The following is a 16726-nucleotide window of genomic DNA, read 5'->3' as shown; positions in this document are numbered from 1 at the left end:
AATCATATTATCCTGAATATTTAAAAAACACAATTTTCAAATAAAAGACAAAATACTGCGGATGCTGGAAATCTGAAATAAAAACAGAAATTTCTGGAAACACTCAGCAGGTCAGGCAGCATCTGTGGAGAGAGAAACATCGGGTTAACATTTCAAATCGACGACCTTCTGTTGGAATTGTAATAGCTTTGAAATAGTTACCTATGTCTTTGATAATTTTTTCTGAGATTTACAATTATTTATATCTTCACCAAATGAAAGATAGAAACATAGAAAATAGGTGCAGGGGTAGGCCATTCGACCCTTCGAGCCTGCACCACCATTCAATATGATCATGGCTGATCATGCACTTCAGTACCCCATTCCTGCTTTCTCTCCATAGCCCTTGATCCCTTTAGCCATAAGGGCCACATCTAACTCCCTTTTGAATATATCTAACGAACTGGCCTCAACAACTTTCTGCGGTAGAGAATTCCACATGCTCACAACTCTCTTGAGTGAAGAAGTTTCTCCTCATCTCGGTCCTAAATGGCTTACCCCTTATCCTTAGACTGTGACCCCTGGTTCTGGACTTCCTCAACATCAGGGACATTCTTCCTGCATCTACCTGTCTAATCCCGTCAGAATTTTATATGTTTCTATGAGATCCCCTCTCATTCTTCTAAATTCCATTGAATATAAGCCTAGTCGATCCAGTCTTTCTTCATATGTCAGTCCTGTCATCCCGGGAATCAGTCTGGTGAACCTTCGCTGCACTCACATCAATGTTCCTAACACAATTTGCTGACTAATAAGGATTTCCTTTATTTCCTCCTTCTCGCTAGACCCTCGGTCCTCTTGTATTTCTGGAAGGTTATTTGTGTCTTCCTTAGTGAAGACAGAACCAAAGTATTTGTTCAATTGGTCTGCCATTTCTTTGTTCCGCATTATAAATTTGCCTAATTATGAATGTAAGGGATCCACATTTGTCTTCACTAATCTTTTTCTCTTCCCGTATCTGTAGAAACTTTTGCAGTCAGTTTTTATGTTCCCTGCAAGCTTTCACTCATACTCTATTTTCCCCCTCCTAATTAAACCCTTTGTCTTCCTCTGCTGAATTCTAAATTTCTCCCAGTCCTCAGGTTTGCTGCTTTTTCTGGCCAATTTATGTGCCTCTTCCTTGTATTTAACACTATTCCTAATTTCCCTTGTAAGCCATGGTTGAGCCACCTTCCCCATTTTATTTTTACGCCAGACAGAAATGTACAATTGTTGAAGTTCATCCATGTGATCTTTAAATGTCTGCCATTGCCTATCCACCATCAACCCTTTAAGTATCATTCTCCAGTCTATCCGAGCCAATTCACATCACATACCGTCGAAGTTACTTTTCTTTAAGATCAGGACCCTAGTCTCTGAATTAACTGTGGCTCTCTCCATCTTAATGAAGAATCCTACCATATTATGGTCGCTCTTCCCCAAGGGGCCTCGCAAAACAAGATTGCTAATTAATCCTCTCTCATTACACAACCGTCTAGGATGGCCAGCTCTCTAGTTGGTTCCTCAACATATTGGTCTCGAAAACCATCCCTTCTACACTCCAGGAAATCCTCCTCCACCGTATTGCTACCAGTTTGTTTAGCCCAATCTATATGTAGATTAAAGTCACCCATGATAACTGCTGTACCTTTATTGCACGCGTCCCTAATTTCCTGTTTGATGCCATCCCCAACCTCACTATGACTGTTTAGGACATGATGATAGTATTCTGATCTCATTTAAAAATGTTTTTTTAATGAAAAAATATAAAGCTGTATAAAGTAATGGTTTTTATTCAACTTTTATTACATTAATAAGAATCTCATTCACTCCATGATGTTTTTTCTTAAACTATTCATAAAATGTTATATTAACACATAGATATGTGTAAAATGGCAACAAAGATTGATCCCCAAGAAGGTTCTTTTACTTGGAATTTGTACTTCAAAACCTATATATAGATTGTGGAATTTAAGAATCACAAGTTCTGATGATAGGTAGACACTTTTTGTGAATCATTATGAGTTCTATAATTTCTGCATTTGTGTGTAAATCTTTGTTTTTGTGCAGGAATGGGTGACCATAGCCAGGTCATTGGGACAAAAAGCTCTGTCTCAGCTACAGAGTGCACATAACCTTAGCAGTAGCTCTGAAGAAATTAGAGCCAAATGTCTGCATCTTACTGGCAAGTGTCTAAGGTTGTTGGCTGTCCAGATAGACCCAATTAATCCAGGCTTCACTTGGGTTCAACAAATGCTGGTAAGATTTCTTCAAGTTCTGTTTCACAAATAATTGTGAGTTTTCGATAATTAGAAATAATGATGATATACTTTTAATGAAGATGTTGCTATTGTGCCTACTTGCTCAAAATATTATCGAATAGATTGTTTTGTTTCAGTACTTGGTTTGCAGAAACAATGCGCTGCAGGATTTCTGCCTGTATAAATTAGGAATGACAGACATAGCTGGATCTTTTCGGGTTGGCCTAATCTTACATTCAGTGCAAATGGATTGGGACTGCCATTTGCGAACATCCATAATGCAGGGGTGGCAAATCCAGTTTATCTGCAGTTCTTAAAGGGGCTTCAGCTTCCACTTACAGGACAAGCCATTTTATCACAGGGGTGATCACAGGCAATAAGTGGATCACTAAAAGCAACAGTGTAATGTTCAGAAATAACCCACTGAATTCAATTATGCAGCTGTAGAGGTTCAGCCTCAAGAAATGGACCAAAGAATGGTTTCCATATTTGGCACTGAAGGGTACCAGCCTCACAGGAAAACCACTTGGACTGTGTGAATGGAGATGGCACAAAGGGACAATGCACCGTCCCACATTCAGAGGACCTGACAGCAGATGAAGAAGTTTGTAAGTCTTGGAAAATCTGTCAAGATAAGACTAACTGCACATGCCACAGCAAATGTCTTTTCAAGCTGTTGCAAATTCACTGAGAATACGAACCTTTCAGCTCTCATATTCTCACATGCCTGATCATACTGCAGAGAGCAGGTCTTCTAACTGTAGCTTTGAAATGGAACTATTGCAATAACATCTGTAAAAGTGAGCTCAACAAAGCAAGATTTAAATTAAACGTAGCGTCGGGATGCATAACTATTTATACTCAGACAAACTTGGATATAGGTGGACTTTTGGTGCTCATTCTGTTAGCTCTTCAAACATCAATATCTACCTCAAACTTCTTCTTTGTTTGGACAATAAAGTGACACTCAATGGGAAAGAACAGATGTACACAGAAGTAGGTCCCTGGACCTTCTGTCCTTGAGTACATTTGAGGAGGTCTCACTTGGAATCCTGAAGTTTAAGAGTATGGTAGAAGTAGATCAGGGTGAAGCCACAAGTATTCTAAGTTCAGGGCTATTATCATTCTTTCACTGTTCATTTTTCTCTCCCTACTTACTCTATTGCCAGGTAAATACTAATTTAAGAGTTGTTTTGGAAGCAACATTTCAATATTTGCCTCTTTTTTCTGTATGTATGTGCCAAGAAACACCCAAAGCTCCAAGGACTCCAGAAGAAGCAAGCACTTCACAAGGCTTTCGACAAGGTCCCACACAAGAGATTAATGTGCAAAGTTAAAGCACATGGGATTGGGGGTAGTGTGCTGACGTGGATTGAGAACTGGTTGTCAGGAAGCAAAGAGTAGGAGTAAATGGGTACTTTTCAGAATGGAAGGCAGTGACTAGTGGGGTACCGCAAGGTTCTGTGCTGGGGCCCCAGCTGTTTACATTGTACATTAATGATTTAGACGAGGGGATTAAATGTAGTATCTCCAAATTTGCGGATGACACTAAGTTGGGTGGCAGTGTGAGCTGCGAGGAGGATGCTACGAGGCTGCAGAGTGACTTGGATAGGTTAGGTGAGTGGGCAAATGCATGGCAGATGAAGTATAATGTGGATAAATGTGAGGTTATCCACTTTGGTGGTTAAAAACAGAGAGACAGACTATTATCTGAATGGTGACAGATTAGGAAAAGGGAAGGTGCAACGAGACCTGGGTGTCATGGTACATCAGTCATTGAAGGTTGGCATGCAGGTACAGCAGGCGGTTAAGAAAGTAAATGGCATGTTGGCCTTCATAGCGAGGGGATTTGAGTACAGGGGCAGGGAGGTGTTGCTACAGTTGTACAGGGCCTTGGTGAGGCCACACCTGGAGTATTGTGTACAGTTTTGGTCTCCTAACTTGAGGAAGGACATTCTTGCTATTGAGGGAGTGCAGCGAAGATTCACCAGACTGATTCCCGGGATGGTGGGACTGACCTATCAAGAAAGACTGGATCAACTGGGCTTGTATTCACTGGAGTTCAGAAGAATGAGAGGGGACCTCATAGAAACGTTTAAAATTCTGATGGGTTTAGACAGGTTAGATGCAGGAAGAATGTTCCCAATGTTGGGGAAGTCCAGAACCAGGGGTCACAGTCTAAGGATAAGGGGTAAGCCATTTAGGACCGAGATGAGGAGAGACTTCTTCACCCAGAGAGTGGTGAACCTGTGGAATTCTCTGCCACAGAAAGTGGTTGGGGCCAATTCACTAAATATATTCAAAAGGGAGTTAGATGAAGTCCTTACTACTCGGGGGATCAAGGGGTATGGCAAGAAAGCAGGAAGTGGGTACTGAAGTTTCATGTTCAGCCATGAACTCATTGAATGGTGGTGCAGGCTAGAAGGGCTGAATGGCCTGCTCCTGCACCTATTTTCTATGTTTCTATGTTTCTAACACAGAGTGTTCCTTTACCCGTCATGCACAGTTACATATTTAGAAATGGGACCCAACTCAAATCCTCCCTTAGTTGCAGAGATTTGAATTTCATGGGACCTGCAGAGAAAAGAAGCACTAATAAAAACAAGGATACATAAGAACATAAGAAATAGGAGCAGGAGAAGGCCATATGGCCCCTCGAGCCTGCTCCGCCATTTAATACGATCATGGCTGATCCGATCATGGACTCACGTCCACTTCCCTGCCCGCTCTCCATAACCCCTTATTCCCTTATTGTTTAAGAAACTGTCTATTTCTGTCTTAAATTTATTCAATGTCCCAGCTTCTACAGTTCTCTGAGGCAGCGAATTCCACAGATCCACAATCCTCTTGGAGAAGAAATTTCTCCTCATCTCAGTTTTAAATGGGCTGCCCCTTATTCGAAGATTATCTGCATTTATTTGTATTTGCACAAATTTGTTTAGTGCACAACTACATCTTCCCAACTCTGCACAGTGGCTTGAAATTGCCTTATGTTTCACAATGGACTGTGTGATATATTCTTATGACATCACTAAAAAGCACATTATACAAGATGGCTCTTACACAGAAACTGTCATCATGTGACTTTGCCACATGACACTTATTATTTACATCAGTCGTTGCATTACCACAGTAGTCCACTAGGGGGAGCAGTGGTGCACATGGGGAAGCTCTATTATACTTCTCCCTCCTTAATGAAGAAGTAATCATAAAATAATCATTATACATAACTTGCATGGTATACACAACAAAAGATTAAGGGCTAGAACCTCCACTTTTTTTTGCCTGCTTAACATCCACTTAATGCCCATTTTACTGCTGAAATGACGTATGACGTTCATATATTGCCCATTTTGGCACAAAATGGAAACTGGCGGGCATTTTTCGGAAACCTTTTAGCGAGTGTTACTTTGCCCATGTGCTTTCCACTTTTTTGGCGGAATCAGCAGGATGGGCGATTTCAACGCCCATAATATCGCCCAGCGTTACTTTCCACACGGAATTAATGCCGAGATTCAATATTAACGCCCGCCCACTTTTTTGGCATAAAGAGCATACTTACCCAAACTAGTAGCTATGAAGATCGCCCATCGTCAATTTCACCATCTCACACACATTTCGCCCACAATATCCATCGCTCAAAAAACTGCCCACAAAAAGTGGAACTAACCGGGTCGAATCACAGCATTATGGACGCCATGTTGTAGTTCACATGTCGCGTCCTTTAAAAGGCTGCTGTGCTTCAACCTCAGCGGAGTTACTCTGCAGGTCGTTGGAGTTGATGTGAACATCTCTAAAAACATCTTGACCACACTGTGACCGATTGGAATTGAAGAGATGTGTTCATTGGGACATTCCTTGTTTGTGTGCAATCGGTGGAAAAGAGAGAACTACTGCAATGGGGCCTGTCCTTTCTCACCCTGTCTTGGTGACCAAATACATGCAGCAGACTCGACATCACCGAAGGAACGCTGCACTGCATTATGTGCCCAATGAATGAAGTGACAGACAGATGAGGAAGCCTAGACGTTACACCCCCCCACAAGTACAAGGAGAAGCATTCTTACCTCGACTTGCCCGATACCACCTGTCTTCGGAGACTGCGCTTCCACGAAAATGTTATCACTGAGGTATGCCAGCTGATAAGAACAGATCTGCAGCCTGCCAGCACCATCAGTACTGCACTGTCCATCGAGGTCAAAGTCACCGCAGCACTGTCTGTGAATGCTCAATTTCCGGGCAGCATCCATGATGCGCACATCCTGCGTGAGGGCACTCTATCTGACTTGTTTAACAATGAGCCACAAGGTTAATGCTGGATGCTTGGAGACAAAGGATATGGACTCGCCACCTGGCTGACGACCCCCCGACACCCACACTGAGGCCGAGAGGCGATACAACAAGAGCCACAGAAAAACTCGCAATATCATTGGAGTGCTGAAGCAACGCTTCAGATGCCTGGACGACTGAGGAGGCGAGCTCCAATACCACCCTGAGCAGGTAGCACAGTTTGTGGTGGTCTGCTCCATGCTACACAACTTGGCTATCAGGAGGGGATAAGAATTGCCTGATGACTTGACAGTTCACCTCACCAGAGAGAGGAAGGGGAGGACGAGGAGGCAGATGCTGACATCGGGCCAGACAATCAGGTTAATGCTGAAACCATGCCCCCACCCCCTCTGTAGACCACAAGAAAGGGCACATGGTGGCATGATAGCTGCAAGAGCCTTACGTTAGGAGCTCATCAATGATCACTTTTCCTGAAAAAACATTAGTGTTATTTACAAGGCTGACACACTGCTGGGTGTGCAGGTCATACATCAATGGTGGGCATCACCTTGGTGGCAGTTAAAGTTGAAGTTGATAGAAGTTAAGTGTGATTATACCCTTTGATGTTAAGCAATCATCAGCCTGTAATGGTGCTGCTATTTGAGCCAATGTGCTGCAAGGTTTTGTAAATTAAAAAACATTTAAACTGAACATTAGTCTGAAATCATCAGCATTTCTGTACAAATCAACCCTCCCCCCCATCCCCCTCCCGGTTCTCCTCCCCAACTCTACCCCTTACCCTTACCCTCCTGACTCCAAGATGCCTGGCCGAGGAGGTCCTCAGGCGATGCTTCACTGGGGGGGGGGGGGACAACGGCCGAAGCGCTGCTTGGATGGATACAGGAGTGGACAATCCCGAGGTGGGAGCGTGCTCCGAGCCATAAGCAAGATGTTGCTGCTGGCTCTCGTGTGGTTGGCAATGGGGTTGCGTTACCTTGGGGTACAGTGCCGCACTCCGGGACCACTGGGAGCCCTCTGCCACCAGTGTTCCTGGCTACCAGCTCCAGGGCCTCCTCCATCCCTTCCATTTTGTATCTTATTTGTTGGACAAAAACTCGGTGCCAACTATGTTCTTGGTGCTTAGTGGGCGTTTTGCTATTGGTGAATCTCCGTCGCTCCTCCCACAACAGCCAAACAAGCACACACCACAGCCACACATGCTTTCAGTGCCTCTGAGCTCCCACTCTTTCTGTCTCCTCTTCTGCACATGTCATAGTGACGCTTGACCTCCAGAATTGCGGGAATGGAGCGTTGCCATGCCTTTGGACGGCCACACTTTACGGCAGAAGGTCAGAAAAATGTAATGCTACCGCCCATTTGATATTGCTCGTGGTAACGCCCATTTTCAAAAATGTAAACTAGGTGTTTTGAGAATGGGCGAGAAGCCGGCGATTTGAAAACCCTTTTTTAACGCCCACGCCGGAAATAAAGCCAATTTTTGGGCACCAAGCTCAAAGGTGAAGGTTCTAGCCCAAGGACTTATTTTTTCATATTTACAAATCAAACTTAACCACTTGTTTTCTGTTTTGAAGAGGCTACCTTCGCTCCAAACAGAACTTTCCAAACTTGGTGTCGAATGTCGACTCATTCTAGGCTGATCCTGAGGAGAGTTTTTCTCCAAGGGCAACCCTTGATCTACATTTGAACTCTCTACAACTTCAGACTGTTTGTCTGCCTGACTCGGGCTCAAACTTAAATTCTGACTTGCTTTGATTTGGATCCAACATTTACTTCATGAGGGCACATTTTACAATTTGTACTGTGCGCTCTGCTGCACCATTTGAAGCAGGGTGGTAGGTATAGTGGAACTTTTGTATGCTTCATACTGTTTCAGCTAATGAACTGTGCAAATTCTTCTGAATTGACCCATTACCAGACACCATTTCTTCTGGGAGGCCATATGAAGAAAACAATCTTCACAAATTGTTTCCTGTTTTACTTGTTGTTATTTTCCGCATCGGAAACACCTTTACCCACTTCGAATGACTATCAATCACAATGAACAATTGTTGTCCTTCTCGCTCAGCAAAATCTACATATAACATTTGCCACACCCTGGGATGCCATTTCCATGGCTGTGATGGCACTGATAGTGGTCTCTTGCTTACTGATTGACATGTTGTACACTGACTGACAATGTACTCGATGGGCTGGATTTTCCAGTCCTTTGCGCTCCGGGTTTCGCCCCGGAGTGGTGTGAAAGGCAGCGTTCAGGTCTCCTGCGCCCCTTCACGATCCTCCGACCCTCCGGCGGTGCAGGCTCGAAGGGCCGAATGGCTTACTCCTGCACCTATTTTCTATGTTTCTATGTTTTTGCAGTGGCACTGAATACCACCACCGGAAAGAGCTGTTCCGGGTGTGCAACGCCTCTTGTTGCAGCACCAACAGTATTTTGGACTTTTGCTCGATCCGTCCACCCGGAAGTGCGCCCACAATGACCGCCTGGGAAATCAGTGTGGTCCAGCATAACCGGCGGCAGTGAGGAAGGTAAAGTACTCCAAAGGTTTGTTCGCGTGTTTGTTCTTTTAATTTTTCTAGCGATTTGTATTGTGGTGGCGAGGGCAATGTTATGGAAATGTTTTTGTGTTTATTTAATGTTTTGGGAATGTTTTTGTCTGTATTTAATGTTTTGGGAATGTTTTTGTGTTTATTTAACGCTTGACCCCCCTCCCCACCCCCCACCCCTGGGCCTCACTCAGAGCGCACACGGCCCGGCAGTTTAGTTCGCAAGTTTCCCATCCCTGCGCCTCGAAATGTGTACAACGCCTCCCTTAACGCTGCACTCCCTGACACAGTGCCGAGATGCCGAAACTTCCTTACCAAAGCGCAAACTATTCCCAGCCGGTAACTTTCCCGCCCCGCCTAAAATTCAGCACTAGATGTTTATCAAAACCTGGCCACCATAAGTAACAGCGTGCAAAACTCTTGGTCAAGCACATTCCCAGGTGCTGAACCTGAACTTATTTGGCATAACTACTCTTGCACCCAACACGATACAATCTTTATCCACTGATATTTCGAACTATGTGGCCTGCCCAGCGAAGCTGATTGAGTGTGGTCAGTGCTTCAATACTGGGGATGTTAGCCTGGATGAGGACACTGATGTTGGTGCGTCTGTCCTGCCAGGGGAATTGCAGGATCTTGCAGAGACATCGTTGGTGATATATCTCCAGCAACTTGAGGTGCCTTCTATACATCGTCCATGCCTCAGGTCCATACAGGAGGGCGGGCATTACTATAGCCCTGTAGACCATGAGCTTGGTGCCAGATATGAGACTCCCGAAGCAAATGCTTTATGCGGAGCTCCTTCATGGTAAACGAGTCAAAGGTGGGCAGCGGAAACATTATAAGGGCACCCTCAAAGCCTCCCTGGTAAAGTGCAACATCACCACTGACACCTGGGAGACCCTGGCCGAAGACTGCCCGAGGTGGAGAAAGTGCATCCGGGAGGCTCCCTTCGAGTCTCAACGCAAAGGGCATGAAGAGGTCAAGCACAGGCAGCGGAAGGAGCGCGCGGCAAACCAGCCTCACCCACCCCTTCCCTCAACGAATGTCTGTCCCACCTGCAACAGGGTCTATGGCTCTCGTATCAGACTGTTCATCCATCAAAGAACTCAGTTTGGGAGTGGAAGCAAGTCTTCCTCGATTCCGAGGGACTGCCTATGGTGATGATGACTGATATTTCATTCCGACGAATGACTTATGGATGAATATCTTTCCCTGATAACTAGTTTGGCCAGCCATTTGCTATGTAATCATACACCTTTGACATAACTTCTCACGTTTGCTTGCTCCACCAATCTCTTCAGCTGTGACTGGCAGTTCATCAATGTATGAAAAATAGAACACTTCTTCTACCTTAGAGATAATGTTCTCAGTCTCTGGTCTTTTGAGTTCTTGCTCAACTTTCTCCTTGAGTGCGTATGGTACAGGATGTAGCTTGCAGTAAACTGGGAAAGCATCCTTCTGCACTCTGACACTCACCTTGGATCGGACTGCCTGTTCTGCAGAACACCTTCGGATACTACTTGATGATGTTATCTTTCAATGCAAATTTTGTTTTCACACGAAAAATCTAATTCCAATTCAGTTTCAGTGATCCAAACCAATTCCTACCTATCAAGGCAGGCTTGTCTCCTGCCACTAGAGAGGCAGGCTCTGAAACTGATCTTTGTATTTCACCGATATGGTGAAACTTCCAACAACAGGGATTTGCCTCGCAGCTCTATCTTCGATTTTTCCAGTGGAAAATCACGCAATTTGTCGAGATATAGCGATTCCGGTACTATGCTTACCGATGCAGTAGTGTCGATTTCCATGGGCATCTTGGGTTCTTGCAACGTCTAATTGGATGACGATACTTCGCGAATCGCTGTGAGATACCTTTGTTCTCCTGATGTTGTGTATCTCCAGAACCTTCTCGTCCTGTTGCTTCTCTTCAATGCTATGTAGTGTCTGGCGATTTCTACTTCTAGCATTGAACATTGAACGGTTTACTCTTCAGTCGGCACGCCTTTGCAAGGTGCCCAGTTTTCTTGCAAAAGAAACACTCTGGGCTAGAATTTCCACTGGGATCGCCAGATTACCGCCCAGTTACCACTCGTTTTTGCCAAAAAGGCAAATTACCGCCCTCTACCGCCCGTTTTGACGCCCGTTTTACTCCCGATTATCGCCGGTGGTAATTTCGGCTGACAATTACTGCCAGCGTTGCTGCACAACGCCTGCCCACATTTCCCACCCAAAAATTGAACAAAATTCCCCTCCGCCGCTCACTTCCCTAAAAATGTTGTTTTTAATCGCCCAGTACTGCCCGTTATCGCTCAAGATTAAAACTGGCCATTTTTTAGATATTTACCTTACTTTGTCCCAACTTTATGCCTCCATTTTGTTTTTTTTCTCTGTGGGGAAAAGGCTGCATTTTTAGTTTATCTTTCACTCCCAATGTATATTGAACGAGGACAAGAAGAAACAGGAGCATTTGATCAGAAACAAACGATAATCAGTTGGCCCAGCAATCTTGAGGCCTCATAGAAAATATTGCAACTGAGGTTTCAATTTCTGGCTTCTTCAAATAGTTTCCTATCTTCTCTTTTTTTTGCTGTACTTTCAAAGAAGTATTATTACCCACAAATCTTACAGAAATCTTCCCTTGCTTTTGCAGGGTTCCCAACTGTTGTCATTCACTCACAATTTGGAGAACATTTTTTTTTAAATGCATGTGATTCATGAGGGATATATATAAATGTAGCTTTCCAAAAGATTCTGCGTGAATCTTGACATTAAAGAGCAAAAGCAAATGGTAGAAATCCCACTTAAAACAATAAAATTCTATTGATTCAAAATGTTTTCCCCAAATTTGTAGGGTTCGGCTGACTTAATTTTATTCGATTGCAAAATTGCCCTGAATAAAGATAAGTTACTACTATGCACTCCCCTCCCACTTCTCCACTCGCTCCCCCCCCCCCCCCCCGCCCGCCCCCATGACCTCCGATTGACCGGCTGATAAAACCATGATGTTTGCAGACAACCCAGCAATGGCCTGGAGGAGCTCTCGACTCAAGTCGATGCTCATCTTAGACAGTCCCACCATGTCCAGGTTCACATCTGCTTGTCTCGCAGCATTCCCACCTTGCCGGATCAGCTACTACAGATTCAGCATGGGGATGCAGCTTGGTCCCACTTCCTCGGACCGGAATCCAGGAAAGTTGGATTCCGACGAGGAACCGATGGCCGCAGGTAGAAAGGACCCTTCAAGTCCTGCTACCCCTCCCTCCTCCTGCACCACCACTATGACAAACTTTTGAGGAGTGTTCTCCTCTTGCTCCTCAACCATCTGTTGCATCACCATCTCTTCCATCTCTTCCACCACCATCTCTTCATTCCTCATTCCCTCCAATGCTCCTCTCTGGGAGGGGCAGGCAGCTCCACCTGTGCAACTGTAAAAACATAACATTAATGGTTGGCAAGAGGGGAGGGAGGGGAGCGGAGGGAGGGGAGGGGAGGGGAGGGGAGGGGTCAGAGGTAACATGAGAGCAATTCACTTTGCGCAAGCTTATGTGGAGAACAAACATATATTACCAAGAATCATTACATGAAACTATCATAAGCAAAGCAGACAGAAACTACGTTACACAACAAAAATTTAGTCCCAAACAGTATGTTGCTCTCCAAGTGTCAGAGTATAATCAACCAAACATTAATGTCAGAACTAACAACATTTTGTGCTCCCAGCATTACATTACATTCTACATTATATTGACATAACATTCAATTACATGACCGCAGTACAGCTGAGGGATTATGCAGACTTAATCTCCGTGAGAACTGGTTCGGTGGTGTGATCCTACGCTCCCATCAGGGCTGCAGTGCATTCCTCTAGGTCTGTTAATTGAAGAGTCTTCGGTGGAGAATGCCACGCATGCGCAGAGAAGAAAAAAATGCACGTTTTGCGGAGCTCCGCCCTATTGCCGGCTAATTTTTTCTGCAAAGATGACAAAAAATATGTGTAAACTAATTTCACAGTTACTAACACAGAACATACACATATATATATACACATACACATCATCATCATCATCATAGGCAGTCCCTCGGAATCGAGGAAGACTTGCTTCCACTCTTAAAATGAGTCCTTAGATGGCTGAACAGTCCAATACGAGAGCCACAGTCCCTGTAACAGGTGGGACAGATAGTCGTTGAGGGAAAGGGTGGGGGGGACGGGTTTTCCGTGCGCTCTTTCCGCTGCCTGCGCTTGATTTCTGCATGCTCTCGGCGATGAGACATGAGGTGCTCAGCGCCCTCCCGGATGCACTTCCTCCACTTAAGGTGGTCTTTGGGCAGGGACTCCCAGTTGTCAGTGGGGATGTTGCACTTTTACAGGGAGGCTTTGAGGGTGTCTTTGTAACGTTTCCTCTGCCCACCTTTGGCTCGTTTGCCACAAAGGAATTCCGAGTAGAGCGCTTGCTTTGGGAGTCTCGTGTTTGACATGCGGACAATGTGGCCTGCCCAGCGGAGCTGATCAAGTGTGGTCAGTGCTTCAATGCAGGGGATGTTGGCCTGGTCGAGGACGCTAATATTGGTGCGTCTGTCCTCCCAGGGGATTTGTAGGATCTTGCGGATGGATGCATCGTTGGTGGTATTTCTCCAGCTACTTGAGGTATCTACTGTACGTAGTCCATGTCTCTGAGCCATCCAGGAGGGCGGGTATTACTACAGCCCTGTAGACCATGAGCTTGGTGGCAGTTTTGAGGGCCTGATCGTCAAACATTCTTTTCCTCAGGCGGCCGAAGGCTGCACTGGCGCACTGGAGGCAGTGTTGAATCTCGTCGTCACTGTCTGCTCTTGTTGATAAGAAGCCTGCGAGGTATGGGAAATGGTCCACGTTGTCCAGGGCCGTGCCGTGGATCTTGATGACTGGGGGGCAGTGCTGTGCGGCGAGGACAGGATGACCTTTGTTTTACGGATGTTTACCATAAGGCCCATGCTTTCATATGCCTCTGTAAATATGTCGACTATGTTCTGGAGTTCAGCCGCTGTATGTGCACAGACGCAGGCGTTGTCCGCGTACTGTAGTTTGACGACATACACATATACATATATAGGTAGACATCCCCAGTTAATCGTCCCCAGTCCTTTCGTCAATGAGTGCACCATTTAAGTTCTGTTAGCACGCAAGTGTTGCATGATGAACACATGAAAATACAGAGGACTAACACAATGAGATCGATAATTGGAAATAAAAAATGTCACCAAGCTTTACAACATAATAAAACGTGGCACTACTTAAGAGTAATTAGTCAGTGCATGATAAAAGTTATTACTTACTGTCACGGACCCAACGATGTAATTCCACCGTCTGTGTCACTGGTTTGGCCCTCGCATCATGGGTGCGACGGACGACACTGCCTCAGCAATCTCTTGCCATAACCTTTGATACACATTTGGTGCAGGTTTTCCTCGCCCACCTGTGTTAGTTGATCCCAGCAGGCTTCCACTTCGTGGACCAATGATTCCTGGGCTTCTTTGGAGAAATGAACGGCCCTTCTCCTTCCACCTATCTCGCTCTCCATTTGTTTTTCCATCTTATTTATATTGATTTATACTGATTTTTATATTTAAATTGAAATAATTATTTATTATTTGTTTTATGATGTACTATTATCATCAATAAAAGTGTTATTATATTATCAATTAATACTGAAAATAATCTTAAAAATACATTCATGAACAGATCATATTAAACATAGAAACATAGAAAATAGGTACAGGAGTAGGCCATTCGGCCCTTCGAGCCTGCACTGTCATTCAATGAGTTCATGACTGAACATGCAACTTAAGTACCCCATTCCTGCTTTCTCGCCATACCCCTTGATTCCCCTAGTAGTAAGGACTACATCTAACTCCTTCTTGAATATATTTAGTGAATTGGCCTCAACAACTTTCTGTGGTAGAGAATTCCACAGGTTCAACACTCTCTGGGTGAAGAAGTTTCTCCTCATTTCCGTCCTAAATGGCTTACCCCTTATCCTTAGGCTGTGACCCCTGTTTCTGGACTTCCCCAACATTGGGAACATTCTTCCTGCATCTACCCTGTCTAAACACGTCAGAATTTTAAACGTTTCGATGAGATCCCCTCTCATTCGTCTGAACTCCAGTGAATACAAGCCCAGTTGATCCAGTCTTTCTTGATATGTCAGTCCCGTCATCCCGGGAACCAGTCTGGTGAACCTTCGCTGCACTCCCTCAATAGCAAGAACGTCCTTCCTCAAGATAGGAGACCAAAACTGTACACAATACTCCAGGTGTGGCCTCACCAAGGCCCTGTACAACTGTAGCAACACCTCCCTGCCCCTGTACTCAAATCCCCTCGCTATGAAGGCCAACATGCCATTTGCTTTCTTAACCGCCTGCTGCACCTGCATGCCAACCTTCAATGACTGATGTACCATGACACCCAGGTCTCGTTGCACCTCCCCTTTTCCTAACCTGTCACCATTCAGATAATAGTCTGTCTCTCTGTTTTTACCACCAAAGTGGATAACCTCACATTTATCCACATTATACTTCATCTGCCATGCATTTGCCCACTCACCTAACCTATCCAAGTCACTCTGCAGCCTCATAGCATCCTTCTCGCAGCTCACACTGCCACCCAACTTAGTGTCATCCGCAAATTTGGAGATACTACATTTAATCCCCTCGTCTAAATCATTAATGTACAATGTAAACAGCTGGGGCCCTAGCACAGAACCTTGCAGTACCCCACTAGTCACTGCCTTCCATTCTGAAAAGTACCCATTTACTCCTACTCTTTGCTTCCTGTTTGCCAACCAGTTCTGAATCCACATCAGCACACTACCCCCAATCCCATGTGCTTTAACTTTGCACATTAATCTCTTGTGTGGGACCTTGTCGAAAGCCTTCTGAAAGTCCAAATACAACACATCAACTGGTTCTCCCTTGTCCACTCTACTGGAAACATCCTCAAAAAATTCCAGAAGATTTGTCAAGCATGATTTCCCTTTCACAAATCCATGCTGACTTGGACCTATCATGTCACCTCTTTCCAAATGTGCTGCTATGACATCCTTAATAATTGATTCCATCATTTTACCCACTACCGATGTCAGGCTGACTGGTCAATAATTCCCTGTTTTCTCTCTTCCTCCTTTTTTAAAAAGTCGGGTTACAACACTTCTCTCTCTCAAATCGACCCACCTCTGCACTTTCAAAATGTCCAACACTCTCAGTGTTCCCTCTGCATGCGCAGGGTCACCTTTGATCCCGAAATCGTGGGAGAATGCCCGCCCATGCACAGAGAAGAAAAAAACGCACGTTTTCTAGGGGGGCTGCTTGCCTTTAGTAAGGCCAGCAGATCGCCGACATTTCGGCCTTTCGCCGCCGCTTGCTCCGGTCTGCTACCGCTACACACCGCCACCGCCGAGACGCGACCATCGAAAATCGTGGGAGCGTGCAGCAGCGGTATTCCGGCGTTTCAAAAAACGCAACCGCTGAAATATCGCTAAAAATCGGGTGGCAGCGATCCTGATAGAAATTCTAGCCCTTTGTCTTCACATGTGGACAGCTTTTAGCAATGTGTTGTTCTAGGTACCGATAGC

General features: G+C 44.9%; 1 protein-coding gene across 2 annotated transcripts in view; it reads left to right on the top strand.

Moving 5' to 3' along the window:
• The window catches only part of LOC139260323 (cilia- and flagella-associated protein 46), a 681403-nt gene that overhangs the window by 428823 nt on the left and 235854 nt on the right, over positions 1-16726 (top strand). For both annotated transcript variants that reach the window (XR_011592768.1, XM_070876797.1), the window contains exon 41: positions 2089-2277. Coding sequence is in view for 1 of the 2 variants with exons in the window: in XM_070876797.1 (XP_070732898.1) it covers positions 2089-2277 (189 nt within the window). In the remaining variant the exon portion in view is untranslated. The remainder of the gene's footprint in view (positions 1-2088; positions 2278-16726) is intronic.

Source organism: Pristiophorus japonicus, chromosome 3 (genome assembly GCF_044704955.1).
Source record: "Pristiophorus japonicus isolate sPriJap1 chromosome 3, sPriJap1.hap1, whole genome shotgun sequence".
NCBI lineage: Eukaryota > Metazoa > Chordata > Chondrichthyes > Pristiophoridae > Pristiophorus > Pristiophorus japonicus.
The sequence above is the reverse complement of the archived record's forward strand: the minus strand, read 5'-3'. Positions and strand labels throughout refer to the sequence as shown.